This window comes from Rhipicephalus microplus, chromosome 1 (assembly GCF_043290135.1).
Source record: "Rhipicephalus microplus isolate Deutch F79 chromosome 1, USDA_Rmic, whole genome shotgun sequence".
NCBI lineage: Eukaryota > Metazoa > Arthropoda > Arachnida > Ixodida > Ixodidae > Rhipicephalus > Rhipicephalus microplus.
In genome coordinates, this window is record NC_134700.1 from 127844765 (window position 1) to 127867103 (window position 22339).

The 22339-nt window shown below is 42.6% G+C and overlaps 1 protein-coding gene across 2 annotated transcripts; it reads left to right on the plus strand.

Annotated features, from left to right (window-relative positions):
• The first annotated feature begins 15306 nt into the window (after nt 1-15306).
• On the plus strand, nt 15307-20750 carry LOC119178144 (uncharacterized). 2 transcript variants are annotated; one of them, XM_037429309.2, is made up of 5 exons: nt 15307-15562; nt 16230-16289; nt 17228-17240; nt 18174-18214; nt 20454-20750. In XM_037429309.2, the coding sequence occupies exons 2-5, from the start codon at nt 16241-16243 to the stop codon at nt 20726-20728; spliced, it is 378 nt and encodes a 125-aa protein (XP_037285206.2). In that variant the 5' UTR covers nt 15307-15562; nt 16230-16240; the 3' UTR covers nt 20729-20750. The 2 variants fall into 2 exon arrangements, with proteins under 2 accessions (XP_037285206.2, XP_075743446.1); XM_075887331.1 differs by lacking the exon at nt 15307-15562 and adding an exon at nt 15570-15603.
• The last annotated feature ends 1589 nt before the right edge of the window (nt 20751-22339 follow it).

Consider the following 22339-nt stretch of genomic DNA (forward strand, 5'->3'; position numbering starts at 1 on the left):
GCATGGACGAACGCAGGAGCAGATGCATGGACGAACGCAGGGACAGACGCTTGAATGGACGTGCGGACGCACGAACACACGCACGCACGGACGGGCGAATGGACGCACTGGCGGCCACACAGACGCACACATGGACGGACGGAAGCAAGAACGAGTGGACGGACTGATGCTTTGCCCCACTTTTCATCATTTACTCCGTGTATATGCTGCCATATTTTTTTTCGAAACCAACAGATTTCATTGCTTTGCCAGAGTCTCCTTCATTCACTCCGTGGATATGCTGCCATATTTTTCTCGAAACTAACAAATTTCATTGCTTTGTTTCGATGGCTTCCATTTTATCTTTTTTTAGGTAATTTCTGCCTCCTAACACACACTGTTTACACGTCCCATTTCATTGTTGCTTTGTTCCGACTTATTCCTGCTGGCCACTTCCTTGAAACCAACATTAAATTTATGTTACCATCTCCGGTTAGTCGAGGCTGCATGAAAGCATATTTATATGCTTGGTCAAAAACTACTATTACGTGATATCGAGCATAATTTTCTTCGTTGCCCTTCGTTTGTGCGAATGTTAAAATTTATACCTTAAGCGAGACTACACGAATATAGAAAAACAATTAATAGCATGTGTTTAAAGCATGCGCTTCACCATGTGATGACAAAGAAACTTAATTTACGAGCACCCTTGCATGCCTGCCTATCGGGGACCTCAAAGACAGGAGGTGGGTGGGCATCAAAAATTGTATACGCTTTGCTTCAGTCCCGGCTATGTAGCAACCAGACATACAGCTAGTAAGGACGTCTAGTGAATTTATGAGACGTCACCATCGTAGCGCGCAATCATACAGTGTGTGCAACGAAGGTACAAAATTCGCTGTATTCACAAGACGGCCAGAAGACCCTTCTTAGTTTCAGTACGTTCTTTCGCACAACATCAGGGTGCGATGGCGATCACCACAGAACAAACCTCAAAAATTTGGAACCTTTCTCATTTTAGAGTGATTTGTGACGGTGATATACCACAATATTCATCACCGCGCCCGTACTAGTACAGTTCGCTGACATTCAGGAGTCTTACGGGTAAATCAGAATTTGGCAGGCATGCCCGTCAGCACTTTGTTATTCGCAACCGAAAATTCTTACCTTTTAAGCAACAACGTCACATTCAAAAGTGTTTTTTTTTTTGTATCTCCCAGCGTACACTCCGTTGAATGCTTGATCTGAAACACTTGCGGCTGCGGCGTGCACTAGCTTCCACGAAAGCCGTTGACAGAGGAGACGCACTCCACCGCGCCGAAGTCGTTGTTTCGTACTTGCGTGCGCGCAATGGAATCAGAAATTGCCGTTAAACGTACTATATCTTTTGTACGCGCAAACTACATCACCGTTGAAGCCGCAGCAGTGCACATACAGGACAAAGCAAATCAATAGTAAAACAATCTGCCACCGTCAGCCTGCACCCAACGCGCACACATGTCACCGCTCAATTAATACTTTGTACAATGACGATGCAGGCAATGTAGAATTGCCCCGACACCGAAACAGAAATTTATCGCAGAACCCGTTTATGACATAAATTTTAGGTTATGTCATAAAAGCAATACGAAGTGTAATATTTCATGCTTGACAGCATAATTATTTGCTATCAGAGCTTTAAGCGCCTGTTTTTTTTTTTTTCAGTTGCCACTGACGTGTGCAGGCGGAAAACGTGTAGCATTCGAGATGTGCAATTTTTCCCCAGTGAGGCGTCGTTGTGGCATTGTTTCGACAGTTTGAAGTTAAAAGCTGTTAAGTGTGTATTATTGATTTATTAGGAACTTAGGGAAGGGCAAGGAGGGTGTTCAGACGACACATCCCCGTCCCTTTTTATGTTTATTTGAGGAAGTTTGTTTCCAAATAGGCCAAACCTAGAACCGAAATAGGCTCAATGAAGGTTGCATTGCCACAAAAACGATATAAACTTTGTAGAGGAACACTAATAATCAGTTAATAATTATAAATTACGTTTTCATATTTCTTTTTACAAAGAAAGTTCAGAGTATGTATGAGCCCAATACAGGCCTATTTCAGATACTTTCGTGTCAGGATCTGACCCGTTTCGCAAAAAAAGCTCCTGATTTAGATTCACACATATGCCCTCACAAGCAAAATTGTAAATGCAGAGGGGTCGGACCCCTTTCTTTCCACTTTCTATCGACGTCCTTGCATAAACTCCAGCTACACGTTTGCTATGTTCTTCATCTTTTAAATTACATTCTGCTTTCAGCGATCCCTGATAAGAACCTGACAAATATTTTTTTTTACCGAGAAGTAGCAGGGAAGCTTGGTTTCAATTTATGCGTTGAATGTTGTGCGAGATTATGACTGTGCGATGTATCAGTGCATTGTAACTTAATAATATTGGCTGTCTTTACAATGCAACAATTAGTCATCTGCTCTTCTTTTCTGTGGCATCAGTACAGTACACTAGTGTCGTCTACGATCGTCCACGCGTACATTGTACAAGCCTCAAGCATTCCTATCAAGAACAAAAAGCAGTAAGTACCCGTAGAATGGTGCATCCCATTGGACAAGTTCACTTGTGCCTCGCGGGTGTGCGCCTAACTTGTGCTGTGGCGTGGCATTCACGTACAGCAGCTGCAGCAGGGTCAGTTCATCCAGTTCTATGTAAACATGCCTAGTTAAATGGCAGTACGTATGCTGAACACTGTCAGTATGAGATTATCTGTCATAATAACTCTATCTATTTCACTGAACAAATAATTGGATTGATGCGAAATATTTCATGGTGAAAAAGTCTGTGAAGGTGAAAGAGTCTGTGAATCTAATTCTAAGCAAAACAGGTGCTCTGTTAGGAAAAGCTCAGAGTGATTTGAAATGAGAAAACACGCATAATGGCCTGTAGAAAATAGTGCGTAATCATTCCATGTTTTATGTTTAAGCGTAACATAATCGCTTTTACCGTGGTTCCAGCGAAAATTAGTGATGAATAGAAAGAAGTGGCAGTAAAATATATTTTATTAGGAATCACACAAAGTTAACCCAGGAATTAACTCTTTCAGCATGTGAGTAATTATGTGAATACTGTGAATAAAAGGTGGTATACGACATGTAGTACATTGCGTGGTGTACAGTGGTTCATGGAACGTGAAATCATCATTCTTTTCACCGGAAAGTAGCCACGTGGTTTGATTGCATTCGTTGAGATGTGATAAGTATTTGCTCCAATATATATATTGTAATGAAGAGGAAGTAGATAGGCGCTAAGGGAAGCAACATCGTGTGTGCAGCAGAAGCATGAGCTAGGGGAGAGGGCTCGGAAGTGTGCGCAATCAGCCAACAGCTCAAGTGCAAAATATCACCTTGATATTGGTAGAGCCGTGCTGGTTACCCTTTCCCTGTGCCATCCTGGAACTCAGTTCACGGAAACTACCATCTGCCATGCCAGACGTGGACTAGCAGACTTTTCCTTCGCCACCCCTCACCTGCGCTGGAAGTGTTTTCCTGCGAGAGTCTCTAATCTCCAGCGGAACCGACGAAAAGGACGCTTAAGACTGGCTGTCGACTCACGAACGGGTGAGCGCTCTGAACAAGTGGAACGACGCAGAGAAGTTAACGCGCGTATCGTTCTATAACCACAGACGTGCCACAGGTGTGGCACGTCTGTGGCTTAGGAACCATGAGGGTGACGTCCGAACGTGGTCACTCTTCAAGACAGCAATTACGGCAGTAATTGATCGACCCACCGTCAAAAAACTCCGCACCGAACAGCGTTCATGCTCGCCTGTTGAGCTCACGTTTGAGACGTTCACCGGTGACATTGAAGACGCTGTCTATTTATGCAAACGCGTAAACGCTGACATGACGGAAACCGACAAAATAATGCACAAAATGAAACGAACCGATGAGGATGCTCTTCAGATGTTGCTGGCAAAGAACCCGACCACAATCGCTGACGTTATTAGTTTGGGCCAGAGCTACGACGAATTGCGCATGCAGCGAGCTCTGACAAGGTGAGTTCCGCCACCCAATTCTGTGCCCTTCTCGAGTCTCACTATCAGCCCGGAGCGTGTTCCGCTTTTGACAGAAATCAAGGCCTTCGCCCTCGAAGAAGTATCAAGGCAGCTCTCACTGGTACCCTTCACTCAAGAGCCTTCCTCAAATTTGGCGTCCTCCATTCGTGACGTCATCCAAGAAGAGGTTGCTAAAGGGCTCCCAGCTGCCCGCGAGCAAGTTCTTGTGGCTGCCACACTTATATATGCCGCCGTAGCTTCCACGCCTGCCCACAGAGGGTCAGCGCCACCTATTCAGCACCCTGTGAGCCATAGTTGTCCTCCTATTTCCTGGTCCAACACTACCTCCGTAGTCCCATCATGAACGTCCGAAAATCGCTCCATATGCTTCACCTGTACGTACCCCAGACACGTCGCCAGGCACTGCCACCACCGAGGTCAGACCTTCGGTGACAGCCAACGAGTGCCTTACTTCTCACGTGATGTGGACGCGCTTTATGCTACCCCCACCGTACCGGAACCTCGCTACCACGCTGGTCATCACCGTCAATTCGAACATCCCCGCTCGCCATCCCCTCGTCACCGATCACCATCACCGATGCGTCGATGACCACCTACCGACGTGGGAAACTATGCGACGCAGTTCCCAAGGCAAGAACTGCGCAATTTTCTTTTTGCCCAAGTCCTCGGTCTTCTCCTGACAATGTCATTCACGTCTTAGTCGGAAATGTTGCAACAGTCGCTCTTGTTGATACCAGTGCCACCGTATCGGTAATAGATACCGAATTTTGTCGCTAACTTCGTAAAGTCACGACGCCTATTTTTATATTGTCGCTTTGAACAGCAAGTGCTCAGGCCCTCGAAACGACCACAGCGTGTACAGAACTTGAGACCATGCACCATAGAACCTATTGTGCTGTCATCATGTTCCCACTACATAATCTTGGGATGGGACTTACTCTCGCGCCACAACGCAACGCAATAATTGACTGTACTCGAGCGGAGGTTGAATTATCTTCCCTTGCCGACTTCGCCTTCGTCGACAGTCAATCTCCTACTAACCTTATCTTGGAGGAAAACATCCATATCAAACCATGCTCTTCGGCATTCGTACAGGTGTCATGTAGTGCCGCATCTAACGAAACGGTCTTCTTCATGCCCTCTCAAAAGATTGTTACACGAAGAGCCCTTCCATTGCCTTTTGCTGCTCTTGTATTGGCCGGAGGTTTTGGCACAATGGCCATTCACAATCTTCTTTCAACATCGCTGTCATTGCGTCGTTGCGAGTGTCTTTATAATGTCAAGGTGATCGACTGTGCACGAATTGCCTCCGTCTCCGATGAGGTATATTCAATAGCCGTGTGTAAACTGGATGTCCTCTCCATGCCTGATGTAGCGTGAACGGATGGATTCAGCCCGTTCATCGCCGAAGATTTGACGCCTTCGCAGTGATCACAGCTCCTTACCCTGCTTCAGCACTTTCGTGCTTCTTGCGATGTTGCTCAAGCATCACTAGGCCGTGTATGCACAGTTGAACAACACATCGACACTGGCCCGCATCCAATCCTGCGGCAATGGTCATATCGCGTGTCCTCTACAGAACATCAGGTTATGGCCCAGCACGTCGACGACATGCTCCGCCGAAGCGTTATCCGTCCTTCGCCGAGCCCATGGGCTTCTCCAGTGGTACTCGTCAAAAAAAATAGGTCCATCCGGTTCTGGGTCAATTTTCGGAGATTGAACAAGATCACGCTAAAGGATGTTTACCCACTACCTCGCATGTATGATGCTCTCGACTGCTTACAGAATGCTGAGTTTTTTTTCCTCATTAGTCTTGCGGTTGTGCTACTGGCAGGTGCCAATGGCTGAAGCCGATCTCCCCAAAACCGCTTTTGTCACCCCTGACGGCTTGTATTATTTCACCGTCATGCATTTCGAGCAGTTAAATTTGCCTGTTACGTTCAAAAGAATGATGGGCAGAGTTCTGCGAGGTCTTAAAAGGAACATCAGTCTATGTTACTTCGATGACGTTGTTGTGTTCGCCCCTGATTTTCCAACACACTTGTTCCAATTTCAGCATGTGCTGATATGCTTAACTAACGCCAGGTTACAATTAAATCTCAAGAAATGCTGATTCGCTGTACGTCTGCTCACCATTCAAGAACACGTTGTGGTCAAGAACCGCATTCTCCCGGATCCTGGTAGACTGTGCGCCGTTACTAAGTTTCCTAAGCCCACTACCACCGAAGAACTTAGCAGTTTTATTGGCCTAGGTTCTTATTTCAGGCGATTTGTTCGAAATATCGCGTCGATTTTATGACCTCTGACGCAACTTCTTTGTGGCACTCATGATATGTCATCGTGGTCTCCAGCTTGCGATGAGGCTTTCACAACATTGCGACGTCTCCCTACAACGCCAACCAGTATTCGCCACTTTGACCTCAGGCTCCCACTGAGGTCCACACCGACGCAAATGGCGTAGGCATGGGTGTAGTGTTCGCACAGCGTCAACCTGGCCACACAATACGTCATGGCATACGCGAGTCGCAAGCTCGCCAAGGCTGAAAGCAACTACAGCGTGACAGAAAAGGAGTGTTTGGTCATTGTGTGGGCGCTTGGCTAATTTCTTACATATATATATGGCCGTTATTTTGACGTCGTTACAGATCAATATGCGCTGTTCTGGTTTTCGACGTTGAAAAACCCATTCAGCCGCCCTGCCCACTGGGCCTTCAAGTTCCAGGAGTAAGACACACGCGTGGTTTATCGTTCAGAGCGTAAACATTTCCACGCTGACGCGCTTTCCCGCTCACCTCTTACCCTGAAACCAGCCGATGACCCTGCGTGCGAGCCCGCGTTGTCTTTTCTTGACTTTCATAATAATGCGATGGAACAACGCAACGACCCCTGGACGGCGTCTCCCCTCGTCCTTCTCTCTGGTACCTCTAAAGTCCCACCATTGCTTGCAAACGCTCCGGCGCCAAGTTGCCCATATTAAGTTCATGACAAGGTGCTCTACCATCGCAACTATGCTCCAGAAGGGCGTGCATGGTTGCTTGTTGCACCACTAGCTTTGAGGTCAGAGATCTGCTCCTCCTTTCATGCTGACCCACACCGTGGTCACGCAGAAGTTTTCAAGACGAATGAAAGAATCAGGCACCAATACTACTGGCATGTTAAGGTATGTATACCTTCATTCGCAAGTTCGTCCGCTCTTGCCGTGAATGCCAACACAGCAAGTCTCTTCCACACATCTCAGCCGGAGAGCTTAAGCTGTTGCCACGCCCGTCTCGACCCTTCAATCGTCTCGGCATTGACATTTATGGGCCCCTTCTCCTGACTTCTGTCGGAAACCGGTGGATAATAGTGGCAGTCGACCACTCAACTCGTTATGCCGAGACTGCTGCTCTCCAGACTGCTACAGTAGAAGAGGTCGTGACTTTCACACTGCACCTCTTATATATATATATATAAATATATATATATATATAAATATATATATATATATAATATATATATATATATATATATATATATATATATATATATATATATATATATATATATATATATATATATATATATATATATGCTTAGTTCGATTCCTGCTCACGGCTGGTTTATTTTTCATCCACATTTCTTTCTTCTTATTTACATTCCATTGGTTTTAATAACTTCCTGCGTACATTCCTTGTCATTACTGTCTGTTAGATCTCATTATTATTGTGTTAAAACACGGAAAAACGAGCCCTTAGGTATACACTTCTTTCCCTTATTTCATTGAACGAAGGTCTCGTACTGGCAGACTTGGTGTGTTTAGGTTGTATAGGAGGGACAATTAATCAGCTGCCCGCTTTTAATAAGTTCCCGTGCTACGTGACGCCAAACATGCGCATAAGAGTGTTTTAACACTCGTCGTTTGGCTTATAGATGGCGCTGACTGTCACTCCTACTTCTAAATTCACATATAAACCCAAAAAAGTGAATAGAGGGAAGGCCGCTGTGGTAGCTCAGTGGTTAGAGCATCGAACGCGTTATTTTAAGGTCGTTGGTTCGATTCCTGCTCACGGCTGGTTATTTTTCTATCCACTTTTCTTTCTTCCTATTTACATTCAATTGGTTCTAATAACTTCCCCTGTACATTCCTTGTCAATACTGTCTGTTAGATGTCATAAATGTTGTGTTAAAGCACGGAAAAACGAGCCCTTAGGTATACAATTCGTACCCTTATATATATATATATATATATATATATATATATATATATATATATATATATATATATATATATATACGTGTGTGTGTGTGTGCAACAAAATAAAGAAACACTCTTGTGTGTAATTTGCGAACATTCACCTTTGGTCGCCCTAAAATTAAAAAATACTGTGTCAAAAAGCGAGTTTACGTAGATTTGCACTCTATAAAAATCTTGCCAAAAAAACGTGTACAATGGCTATTTTATCAAATATATACCCTTAAAGATATGAAATGTTTTTCAGTATTGCCCAGACAACTGCTATTTCCTGCACTTTTATATAAAGTTCTGAAGTGAGCAACCGATATATAAAACATTTGTGGAATAGTAAAGTAAAAATGTAGCATATCCGTTGAGACAACTCAGTGTAATGTCAGAATGTATGATTTTGCTAATAATTACCTCATCTGAAGCTTTTGACTAGGCATGACTTTTAGCTCCAGAAGTGAGCAATGACCAGTGGTACGAAGAAAGAGAATATTCATGTGGTCAGTTAATTACGAGCCTAACAGAACATCTTAGTGGGAAGGTCCATTCACTATTTTTGATTAGGGGATCTCAATGATGAAAGATTCTTAACTAAACACATTTCTGTAGGGATGATACGTAGGTATGGCTGCGTATCCAAACTGTATAAGATGTACGGGTGTTTCACAGGAAGATCCCGCACGCATGTGGCACGTACTGATGGTACGGGCTCGGAACGCTGCTGCTATTCCCGTATCTCATCAACAATAAGCTCTCCAGTAACTTCCAGTTCAGCTAAGCGCATCACGACATAGTATCGACATTTATGCTCACTTGACAGCAGCATCTAAGCATTTAGATGGCTTGAAATTGACGTGTGCGGGGACGTATGCTTAAGGTCTGGTTAGAACACACGACGTTCGCCATACAAAACCGTTACTTACGCCTTCGTAATGACAGGTGGACGGCCAATAACTACACACTACTGACCATAAAGTCAACAAAAATTGACGCGAAAGGTTAATGAAGGTGTTTGCTGAAAGAAATGATGAAATTACTTGTTGTCATTGTTTACTACTTGAATGTTATGTGTCAGGTGCTGCTGCATCCAGGAGGTCACTCAATGTAAGCGCCTTTTTCATAGCCGCGGCCTCCGTAAGAAATTTATTCAAAGTTTTGGGTTGGTTCCCGACCAATCCAACAAACAGCTCTTGCTTGGCCTCTCACATCAGTAACCGGAGCTTCTCCTCAGCCATGACGGCGTCGGCGTGACAAAACAGCTAGGTCATCTCTTCGACGAATATGGTCACGTTTTTGACAGGGAGTTGCGCCCCTGTCTTCAGCAAGGTGGCAGCTATTTCCTTGTGAACGACGCTCATGAAGGTGTTCAAGAACCTCATCCGAAAGAAATGTCATTTTCGTAGCGTGTATGCCCGGATCTTGAACCACGTCGTCAGCGGATTCTAAGTAGAATTATACGTGCCATACTTTTTCTTCGTGGTCCCAGCAGTTTAAGACAGCGACTTGGTCGCATGTCTCTCCCAGTCCTCAATAGGCGATCCGCGGAGGGTTAGCGGCTTCTTGGGCTGCCAAAGGACGATTGGGCCAGGCTGCATGGGATTGGTCATCATTGCTGTTGATGATATTGAGATCCGGGACTGCCTATTTGTTTCAGGAAGGAGCCAGTACTATAGTAGTACTCGCTGTTGGGCTAGCTGGTGCATGTCTTGATTAAATAGTCAACGTCACGCCGAATGAATAACCACACAGGGTGTCTGTGGTGTCTATGTGTGTTTATTTCTCTGTGTCGTTGTTGATTCGGCATGAAGTTGACTATTTAATCAAGCCAGTACTATGGTTGTAGTCCCCTGTGCCTGCAGCTTGTTCGCTGTTCGGCGTTAGCGTGAGTTTCTTCTTCGGCACTTTGGCTGGGTTCACGGCTTTATGGGGACATCCGGCACATGAACGAAGCTGCACCTCCACCAGATGTCACGGGTTCTTCACGTGGACAAACTGAAAAAACTCGATGTTCAGAGTGAAATTGTTTATTCGTCTGAACGTGTGGCCGGTAAATGAGAAGTCAGCAACAGCAAATGGGAAATACAGCAACACACTGCCACTGATAGTGGCTAACAGAGCGTCTGCTGTCGATCAACTAGCAATTGGCGAAGCTTGTCGGCATTTAAACATGAACTGTCGAATATTTGATCATTATCACTGGTCGTCGCGAAAGCTCTGGAGCAATCTTCAACGCAATTTCAACAGAACGATCAACAATGATCGTGAACATTCTTGATTAACGAAGCACTGTTCCCGTTGAGCATTCATGACAGGCTTTGTGGGCGAAAACCGAAAAAAAAACACAAAGGTTAAATTAAACAAAAAATGCGTGACAAGCTGATTATGAGAGATGCCGTAGTGGATGGTTCCGGTAATTTCGACCATCTGGTGTTATTTGAAGCGCATTTACGTTGAATAGTAAACGGATTTCTGTACTTTTGAACCTCGCCCTGCCGCAGTTTTCTAGTGGCTAAGGTACTCGGCTGCTGACCCGAAGGTCGAAGGCAAAACATCAGACCAGGTGGTCGAAATTTCCGGAGCCCTCCACCATGCTGTCTCTCCACTACAGACGCGTTCAGTGCATTTCAAATCATGATGCACAGATAACAAAAAAAATAACGAAGAGGCGCGTTGTTGCCGCAAAAGAAATCATGCAGTATGTCGGGGTGTGTGTTGGCTGATCAACATAGTCTACATCAACACACAATTCATGTGTGTTGATATAGTGTAATGCTTTCATCTTGAACGGGTATTGCAAAAGCAAGTTGCGAAAATTTAGATCGTGAGACTCTGTTCTGTATGATAAAGGAAGTGAGCCCTACGAGCCCCAATAATTAAGCAGGAGAATCAGTGCACTGATGACGGTTGTAAAGGAAAGGTGTAATGTTTTACGCTGCATACCTTGAAGTACAGATACGCAGGTAGATGTAAAAGGACACCATACAATGTTTGCATACTTGAAACATTGGCCATGTATGTACATGCTTCACTGCAAGTGTCGTCGAATGATGATAGTCTTCAGTCTAGAAGAAGTGAATGAAACTCTTATTTGATATTTTCTGTGAGACTTTGGTGAAGGGATTATTGAGGTGCTGCGTAAAGTGCCTCGATGCGCACTGCTCATAGTCTGCAAACACAGGATTGAAACACCCACCTTTTCATTCATAGCGTTGCATTGCAAGCTTAGCGGAATGGACGCTATGTTCTTTGACATTCTATACGTATGACGTTTATAGCAAAATGAAACCCGCAAGAGAATATTGGCGATTTGATGTTTTGCCTCAAAGATGCGCAACAATTGCTTTTCATGAATACTACGCACAAGTATGACCGCAGAAACTGCAGCCGTATACGTGGGCGCTGTGGATTCACTTAGATTTCGGAAATGAGGGCAAACAAAATGAAAAGCAGAGACAAGCCATATCAGGTGACAAACAGACAAGTTGAGAGACAGAAAAACCTACCAAAACTTTTTCAGTCAAGTATCCCAAGAAATACTGTCGTCTTCAGTGTCGAACTTATGTGTGAAGCATAAGCAGGAAGCATTATCTAAGATGGTGAGTTATTCAAGACACGTTTAAAAAACATGAGCTTGTTCATGTATCTTTTTTTTGCTATATGCTCAATGTGGCTTGTGCAGTTCAAATGAGATGTGAATGTGATAATGACGCCAATATATTGGCAGTAGTTAAGTTAAATCAATGCAGTACCTTCATGACCAACACTACTGCACATTAAAACAACCAACACTACTGCTCCTGATTAAGTTGACTGTAATTACGTCACTGATTTTGTGCACAATTGAATACCCCAGGTGGTTGCTGGAAGTTTTCACTACACTCTTTCATAATCATATGGTGCTTTTGAAACACTAAACACTTAATAATAATAATAATAATAATAATAATAATAATAATAATAATAATAATAATAATAATAATAATAATAATAATAATAATAATAATAATAATAATAATAATAATAATAATAATAACAATAATAATAATAATAATAATAATAATATACTATTATTATTGTTATTATTATTATTATTATTATTATTATTATTATTATTATTATTATTATTATTATTATTATTGTTGTTGTTGTTGTTTTCGTTGTTGTGTCTAATTTTGTCTGACGAGTGTTTTTCCCTTTCTCTTTCTGCGAATACTGCAGCCAGCTGCATCGAATAGGAGGGAAAGCGCAAGAAATCGACTTTCGCGAAATTGCACAATCATGGACAATGTTGGCACCGTCCAGCTAGCCCCGGTCACGTTCACCAGTACGCATGGCTCGCTATCATGCATAGCCTTTTCTCTCAAAATATGACAGCATACTAACCGTCTGCAGCTGTCCTGCTCGCTTTCTTTCCTCTAGCGGGACCACATAACCACTGCTTTTTCCAGGTGACGTCTCCTAAAGACTCCGCACAGGTGTCAGGTGCCCGCCCTAAGTTCTGCCAATTTGGCACAAGACAATTTATTGGCGTGATAAAAGGGGAAATGACTAGCAAACGCTTTCTCCCCGAGCGCAGACCTTACAAATGGGGAGTTCCCACAATTTACAAAAGTATTGATTGATCGTGTCCTGAAAACTGTAACCTTCCCAAACCTAATGCGGTTTATAGGGGCGAAGCTTCTTATAGCGGCATCTGTTCGTCCTTCGTAGTTGTTGTAGTATGTAACAAGTATAACATTTTGACTTCTAAGGTGGTGCTGGTGGAACATTTCTTCTGTGCGTTATTGAACAATGAAAAGTTGTGCTCAATGTACATGCCAATGGATGCTAATAGATAATGAGAGACAAGAGCATTCGGCTTTTAGTTAATGCGCACGCTGCGATCCCCATTAGCAGCCATTGGCATGTACATTGAGCACTATCTGACAAGAAAGGGTTGCTACGTTATACTCGCTGAGTGTAACCTTCTTGATTGATATGTTGGGTTCAACGTCCCAAAACCACCATATGATTATGAGAGACGTCGTAGTAGAGTGCTCCGGGAATTTCAACCACCTAGGGTTCTTTAACGTGCACCCAAATCTGAGCACACGGGCCTACAACATTTCCGACTCCATCGGAAATGCAGCTGCTGCAGCCGGGATTCAATCCCGCGATCTGCGGGTCAGCAGCCTAGTACCTTAGCCATTAGACCACTGTGGTGGGGCAGGTTCTAACCTCCTTAGTTTTTGAAAGGTTTAGCCAGCGTTGAGCCGCAGTACCATGAATATAATGAACTAGTATATACCGTGAACTCGAGGTGGTTAAAGGTGGGAAGTAGATGCGAAGCGCAAGCGGTACGAAAGTGTGCGTGTGCCTCCTCTCGTTCAGTCCTTGGAATGTCTGCCGAATGACGGTGCTTCTATATGGGGAATATATGATGAAAAGATGCGAGATGTTGGTACTTGGAGTGTTGAATAGATGGACGAACCGACCCACAGACAGATGCATGGATGGACGCATGAACGGGCGCAGGGGCGGATGCATGGACGAACGCAGGGATGGACGCACGAACTGACGCACGCACGGACGGGCGGATGGATGCATGGACGGTCACACAGACGGACGCATGGGCGGACGGAAGCAAGAACGAATGGACGGACGAATGCTTCACCCCACTCTCCATCATTCACTCCGTGGATACGCTGCCATTTTTTTCTTGTATTTGCCGCCGACTCCGGCTTCCGTGTGTGTAAAGACTGAAGGCATTCCCGTGCATGCCCGGAGATGTAGGCTACGTGAACCGTCAAGTGAAGCACGACATGTTGCTGGTATGCAAATAGAGATAGGGCTAATGTATTGGTTCTGTAACTATGCCACACAAGGAAGCCGAGAGAAGGCCAATGTGAACTGCCGTATAAAACATGCAGTGATGACAAGAAACATCGTCGCCCAGGGTATACGCTAACTACTATTTTGTATCTGCTGCCCATCCACGGTGGTCTAGTGATTAAGGTACTCGGCTGCTGACCCGCACATCGCGGCATCAAATCCCGGCTGTGCCAGCTGTGTTTCTGATGGAGGCAAAAATGCTGTAGGGCCCGTATGCTCAGATTTGGGTGCACGTTGAAGAACACCAGGTGGCCGAAATTTCCGGAACCCCACGTATCCAAAGGCCTACATATCAATAAATAACCGTATCCGTAGTTGCACGAGCAGACGAGGCTCGCGGCCTCGCTCAATAAAAGCTGTGATCTGCCTCTGGAACGCGTAGTTGTTAACCGCACTAGTGTTAAGTCTCACGCTCTCAAAGCGCTTATTTCAGCCAATGTTTTAAAACATCAGTTCGCTGTGCACTTCAGCATAAAAAATACGTGGCCGATTCAAGTTTTAGCCCTATTAGTTTTGATATTCAGGTAAATAGTGATAACTGCTTGAGTATTACATGCTAAAAGAGCGATATGTTTACTTTACAGGCACGCCGTAGAGAGGGACTTGGAAAAAACGTGGTGACCTGGGGTACCTAAACATGGATATAAATCTAGGCACACGGGTACTCCTTGTGCTTCGCTACGGTCTGAATTTGTCAACAATGGCAGGAAATGGAACCTGTACCGTCGGGCTTAGTAGTGAGATATTAATTGTGATTGATGGCAACAATGAATCCTACGCTCACATGCCGAAGAATGAAAATTTGTTCGTTACGTTGTCATAAAGACAAACTCCTAACATTAGATTTACTTACATCGAGATCTAACAATACGGCTATCACGTTGAATAGGTCAGCGCCTTTTCTAAAGGGACTTTTTTTTTACTTCAGGGCTCACTGTGATGCAGTAGCAGAAAACGTGACATAATCTAAATAACATTTTTTACGCATGTGCCAACTTCTATTGTTGCATTCATCTCATTTGCATTCTTACGCAATCAAAGCAACGTCTGATACAATTGTGGCATGTGAATAATAACTTTCCGAGCCTGCAATCGGCCTAGATCCTCGATACTTTTGAGCGTGGCTGTACTAAATTCTTATTTCGGCTGATACTGCTGGACAGAGTACGTAGCCAGCATTCGCACAATGACGGTAGGGTGCTAGATGACATCAGTATCATTCACGTTCATATAGGATCATGAAGGAATAATTTCCTCAAAAACGCTGAGACAGTGTCACTCACACATTGTGAAAATTGCTGGATCAACCATTGTGATATCTTTCCATTGTTTGCGACTCACTGTGGTCAGTAGTTCACTTGCCAAGTGGTGAATATATAGAAGCAGTGCAGGACAGCGCAACACATTCAGCTTGTGTAGTAGGGAGGTGCAGGTAAGAATACTTGCATGCCTAAATGCGTTCGTGCTTTGAGTGTAAATAGTGCCAGAAGCTCACGTAGTTTGCCCTTTGTAACGTGTTGGCTTTTGTGAAGATATTTATCTCTTACTCCAATTCAATATTATTGTGCAGTTTTTCAACACACATTGAGAATATTTTAAATACAGATAGTCCGGAATGGTATTCAATGAAAGCCTAATGCGAGCTGTGCCCAAGCTTATATAGTGAGGCTATTTTGAAATTGTGGGATATTGAAACCCTGCAAAATAAATTCTATAACTTCATTATCGGCGAAGCGTTCAAAGTGAAGAAGGCAGAATATTTATTAAAATCTCTCAGCTCGCTTTCCTTAACAAAGCCAGCATGTTCTTACCTCACGTAAGTTTCATAGTCGGGTTCAGGTGATTCATTGCGGGGAGGCTCGGCTATTTTACTATATGCCATTCGTATTGCTGTTATCATGGCTAAATTAACATTGCAGCAGTGGAACTGATGTATTCTCAATCTGCTGGGCTGAAGCTGAACGTCTCCTAATTTACACGCTCACCGAGTATTGTTTAATATTGTGAATAGCGTATGGTGTGGAGCATTTTTCATCATTTGAAAATGCCTAAATGCCGCATGTACACTAAACGTGTGTTTATTTATTGTGTTTTTCCAGCGTTCATAAAGATGAAGGTCTTCATTTTCCTCGTTTTGCTGGCAGTAACTACGTCTTTTGGTGAGCTGGCAATTTTATATATTTTGGAGTCATGGAGAACAAGTGTAATTCTTAAGCGGGCCTTGCAATTCATCCGGAATGGCTAATTGTGTGGGTGTCGCTAATCACACTATCCATAACAAGTGTTTATCAAGAGAGTAAGTGACAAAATAAGTTTTCATTTTACTTCGCTTGTCGACCTTGTTTGTGTAGCTAATAGCTTCAAAGAAACGGATGCAATAAGAAGTTTTCATGCAATTACAGTTGCTAAAGAAATCAATTTAATATATACCTGCAAGAATTTACAAAACTGAGTTGCAGTTAATTAAAACTTTTAATAACACATCAGCATATCAACCTGAGGCTCAATAAATGTCTTGTTGATCCTTCAAGGGGTCTAGTAAAGGTATATGTGTTCATTTTTTAAAAAAGAAAAGGTTGACAATGAAACGCAAAATAAACATTCAGATACTTTTGTTTGCACATATTTGTTAGTGCAGGTAAGAAAGCGAAATGGCTGGCGCAGAAACGTGGAACAAAAAGTGCAGAAACCTCAATAAATGAAGAGGTACTCAATAAGACAAAAACAGTTAATTCAAAAGTTTCATAACGTCCTGTATATTTATTCTAAATCTGCAGTTATGGCTAATAAGAACAGTTTTTGACGTGCTGATTTTGATTCACAATGAATAAAAGCTCTATATTTTGTCAACTTCGAGTGCATACCCCGAAAAAAATAGTAGAATGCAAAAAATTTTGTAACATTGTATACAAACCAGCAGTGAGGATATCCTTGGATCATATAACATTGGTAACCATTGTGAAAAGATATAAGAAATGGTTATCGCTACAGTTTACTGATCATTTTTGGGCTAAAGTTAATCTGTAATGAACTATTGAAGCTGACGCCCTTGTTAATTATGTATGTTTTTTTATCCCCTCTTTGTGGACACTTCCAGATGCTGCCATAATGTAAGTATCTTCTAAGTTTCATTTTTTATTCTCTGTTTAAAACACACAGCAAAGCTGATCTTGCTTGCGCAGTAATGTGGAAGCATGATGACGTACTTTGTCTCACCCCGTTTCACTAGAAAAAAGAAAGCTTCCGATCTCAAGTCTTCTGAGTTTCAAATAAATGAATGGTCTGAACGTTGGGTGGATGTCTACTTCATAACTTGCAGCCGTGTGAGTAACCAGGACAACCGCTGCATATGTCTGGTTCTATCATATTCCTTATTATGAGTTGTGTTTCAAACCAATAAAGTGATATGTGTGATTGGTTGAAATAATTACCACTCTTTACTTTTAATCAGTCATCATTACTAAGACCGCGCTCACACATTACCCGTCTTCACTATGGCTCCGAGATTTTTTTTTAGGTGCAGCTGCTTCGCTCTTAAATATCCTGCTTATACGGGTGTTTCTGATGTGTAGTATTGGCGTAACTTCATGAGACGGAAGCTTAGGCTAGTTGGTGATTTGAAATCAACATGTTTGCACAGTGCAATACAATGAGTAGCTAGAGCTTAACTATGGCAAGAAGAAACAGAGACATGTAAAGTGCACTTTCTTGTCATTGTTTCTTCCTTCCATAGTTACGCAGTAAATACTCTTTTTCTTGCTTCGTGCAAAAATGTTGCAGCATGCGCGTCTTAATTTTAAAAAGGAACAAACAAATTACACAGTTGTGAGCTGTTGCTTGCGAAATATCACAAATACTGTTAAAACGCACCACACTTGTAGTCATTTTATCCTATTGAAATTAATAATAGCTATCCAATAGAAGAGGATATTTTATAAATATCCTGCTTGTTATATAAGCACAATATATCAAACTGACAAAACAAACTTTAGCGAGTGGATTCAGACAGACTGACTTCAAAATGTTCAACCCTTTAATTACAGCCAAGAGGCTGGAGGAATTGAAGGAGAGAAGTTTGCGAAAGGTATGTAATTAGTGAAGCTCGAATCGGTGATGAAAATGAAACGTGTGAGCCCGGAAGAGAATTTCAACTTGGTTTCGAAGGTGTTCTGGTAATGTTACAAGTAAATGGGGCATAGCACAGTCTATAGTACATTCACCTTATTGATCTACAATAAAACACAGTTGAACAATATCGACCAACTAATGGGAATCGTCGCTTGTCTTAAACAATCTGAAATTTTATTACCGTGCGTCGAAAACTTCCTGGCAACACGCTTTTTCTTTATTTTAATAAAAAATAGCGAGCGTAAAAAGTTATGACGCGCAATGTGAAACTGATTTGTGATAATATTTAAGGCAATTGACTGGTTGCATTGTGAAGTGCGACATGAATGTTTAACACTTGTTTTTTAAAGCGACAATCTTGGCCTGTAATGGCGCGTATCTGGAGAATTTTTTTGTTATATAGCTTTTTCACGGCTCTCGCCCTCTATTTACAGACACTGTAGACTGCATCAAAAGAAGCCGGAACTCATCTAATAATAAGCATCACCACGTACTACTTGAACAAATTATATGCAGTAGACAACTAGCATGATTGAAGGCGTCAACGCACAATTTGGATAAACTGGAGGCATTGTGTGGCATTGTGCAGAAGGCTGACGCTGATACATGAGACATTATCGTTCAAGTTACATTTGTGAGAGACACTTAATAAGTCCTCGGTGTACTGAGGCAGATTTCGTTTTGTAATATTTGGTATGTGAATGGAATAGTGAATGAAAGGGAAAATCATTTATAAGGTCTGCAATGGTAATCGAAGAAACGTAGCCATTATCAATACAGTCATGCTTTTACTTTCAAGCTTTTGCTGACTCGTATTCCTAGTGCAGATTTTTCCTCCTGCAAATATGAACTGTAGATTATCCTAGAGAACGTCTAAAGTACACAGAACCTTTTCTGCTTCTTTGAAAGACGATAGGCTTTCTTGGGGAGCTTCGAAGAAAAAAATTTGGTCTCTGTGTACATCTGTCTGTTTGTCCATCCTTAACGGTTCCGGGTATTCGAAGCCCAACCAGCAAATACCCCAAATGACCTACCCCATCCGCAGTGCCCACTAATGTTGCTCAAGCTTTAGTGTTTATACGTGTGCAATTGTCAATTAAAATATGAATTATTACGCATATCTGAGTCACCATAACAACACGTATATATTAGGTTTGTGCGTCTTTTACTATAAAAGACATACATAGGTTTCTCGGAGGAACGTAGCGTTTATCACGCTGCCCTGACCATGCAACGCTTGCACGAAAAGGCGAGTGTTTTCAACGCTTTGGTAAAACGATTCGGTGGTGGCACCTACCCGTCACTTTGCGTTCTACACCTTATCACCTCTGAGGCGGGCGCGCACGCCCGTCTCAGAGCCACAAGCTTCGTTTTTCAAAAAAAAAAAAAAACTGCCACATAGCGCTCATGTCTCACGTGTGACATGACTTAATGCGCTCGTTCACCTCCGCTGCACGCTCGAGGCACTCTAACGCAGGGCCTCAAGACTACCATTCACTGATTTTCTTGCGCAGAACATCAAATAAATGTTTTGTTCACTCTCTCCACACGCAAGAATATCGTCCACACGCAAGAATATCGCAAGAATATCGGCACAATTTATTTTTCTTGTTGCGTATATTTTTCTGCTTTCTCAAAGTGTGTATTGCAAAACACTTGAGCTCTCAGTATACCACTTTGTGACAAAGATATTCTTTGTAGAAAGTTAAAATTAATTTTAATATTAAGGAGGTGTAAATATCGTTTCCTGTGTTGCGCACCCCTAATGTTTTTAATGCACTTGTGGCTTGCATTCTTATGCTCCTACTGTTCAGTTTCTCTGCCTGCAAATTTAATGTGTTGTAAACTTTATGTATCGGTAATGTTTTTTTTCTTGGCTTCACTACGTGATTCCAACAGCCTAACAGCTGGTTAGATTATTCGTAATTTAGAAAATTGACGGCTGGTCTCTACTTTCTTCTCCGCAAACTGTTTCATTTAGATGATCGATTCACTCTTGCCAAGTAAATGATTAAATGAATGACTATGTTGTGTTTCATGCAAACGAAAAAAAAATAAATAGAATATGTTGAACTCTCGTACAGCAGCAGTGTTTAGAGGAATTTCATTGAAGAAATGAAAAGCTTTATAGATTCAAAAGGATCGCGAAGTGTTGTGACGCAAAAACGAGAACACTTACCTTGTAATAATTACAGATTTCAAGCCAGCTGTCTTGAAGAAAGCGGGAAAGAGCGTAGAAACACTCGGCAAGATTCTCCAGGGTGACCTTTCATTCAAATCGGCTGAAGAAAGAGTCAGCGTTCTGGATGCCCTTAAATCTCTGACCATGACCAGTGAGCCAGAGAAAGGCTCCGAAGAATACTTTATTATGCTTATTGTGAAAGCAATCGCTATCGGACTAGGTACTGGATTACTGTCAGCTGGAGTAAAGCACGTCGTGGAAAATAACCAGGCCAAGCGAGAAGGTTAATAAAGTTACTATGAAAACCTCATTATTTATACGCAACAGTCTCATGCATAAGCCTCACCACCACGTCATTAGGGGGTGGGAGGTACATCTGTACCATGCCCAGCGCTGCATGACTGTACTCTAAGTGTGCAGCACACAGCAAGAAATATAATGCTGTAAACCTGATGTACTTTGTGAGTAAACCTCTGATGAATGCTTCTCAACAGGTGAGCTATTCAATTTTTCGGTTCAATTGCTGGTTAAGTAGGTTATAGCTTTTTGAAACACAGTGAATAATTTTGCATGTATTTATATTTCCTGAAATATTTGGGGCATGGTGTTTGCAGCCGACGGAAGCTGGCGCCGGCTCTTGTAAGAAATATATCGAAACATTATGAAATTAGAGAAAATTCAAAAAAGTGTTCGTTCGTTTTGTCACATACCGCGAAGGTGGAGATTCGTGAACAGAATGTTATTAAATGATTGCGCGGTAGCGTAGTAACTGTTTGTAAATACATGTGCAGCTTCGACAAAAATAGAGTGTTGTTCATGCAAAGTTGCAACATTCATTATAGATTTCAGTGCGTTTTGCATGGCATACCAAAGAAAAAAAACGCCAAGCCTGTGCGGAAAGCACGGCAGTCACAGCAAAAGCTACAATTTTTCATTTCTAGACCCTGTTGCAAACTCTCTTAAGCTACTAGTACATGCACGCTTACAAGGTGCCCAGTACTCTATTAATTGATTTGGTAGCTGATGCGGATGAAGAAATGTGGCTCAGACCTTCGTAATGAAACGGAACCATTCAAAGAGCCACTCGTAACATAGTGTGTAGTGCGTGCTTACACAGTTCGCAATTTATGGTGTCTGGTTGCGATGTTACTCTTCTACCCCGCTATTTTGTGCGTGGTAACATAGTTGCCGACGCAATGATTGTTTAGTGTTTTTGTGTGCACTAGATTCACGCACTAGCATGGCTTTGCCGTACAAAGCTGAGCTGGCATGCATGAGAATGATGAAGGTTGGAACCGCAACACATACCAGATGTTGCTTCCTACATCGTTTTTTTTATTTCACGTGATAGCGGTTATGTGTATCAGCCGCGGTAGCGACGGCGAAAAACTATACGGCGCCATTGTTGGAATCTTGTAACAACCTATGAATAATGTAAAATGATGTTAGTTCGTGAATGTGGATGCTATTCAAGGAATAAAGAGGCGAGTCAGGCAGGACAAGTGATGAAACCTGTGGGCTTTTAGTATATATATAACATTTACTAAAGTATACATTATGCGACGCTGCCGAAGATACCCTCCAATACACCAAGATATGAGTACACGCCAAAAATGCGCGCAAGCAAAGAACAAAAGATGTCAGATGCATATTCAAAAAAAAGTTTGCCGCTAATCATAAGGTTACCTGCAACCATCCAGCAGAAAAAAAAGCAAAAATAAAGCAACGAATGAAGAAAACAACGAAAAAACAAGCGGAAAAGACTAGCGGTAATGTGAATACCTGTGCATTAGGCTTCACCGGTCACTTTTGAGTTCAGAGTGCATCTAGATACAACAAATTCCACAAATGCACCATAAGATAATACTAATTCGTCCGTCCATACGTCCGTCAGTGTGA

Bases quoted from the DNA above. Each gene is read 5' to 3' on its own strand.
- LOC119178144 (XM_075887331.1), top strand. The intron at 18,215-20,453 runs GTATGTAATTAG...TAATAATTACAG, and splicing joins AGGAGAGAAGTTTGCGAAAG to ATTTCAAGCCAGCTGTCTTG.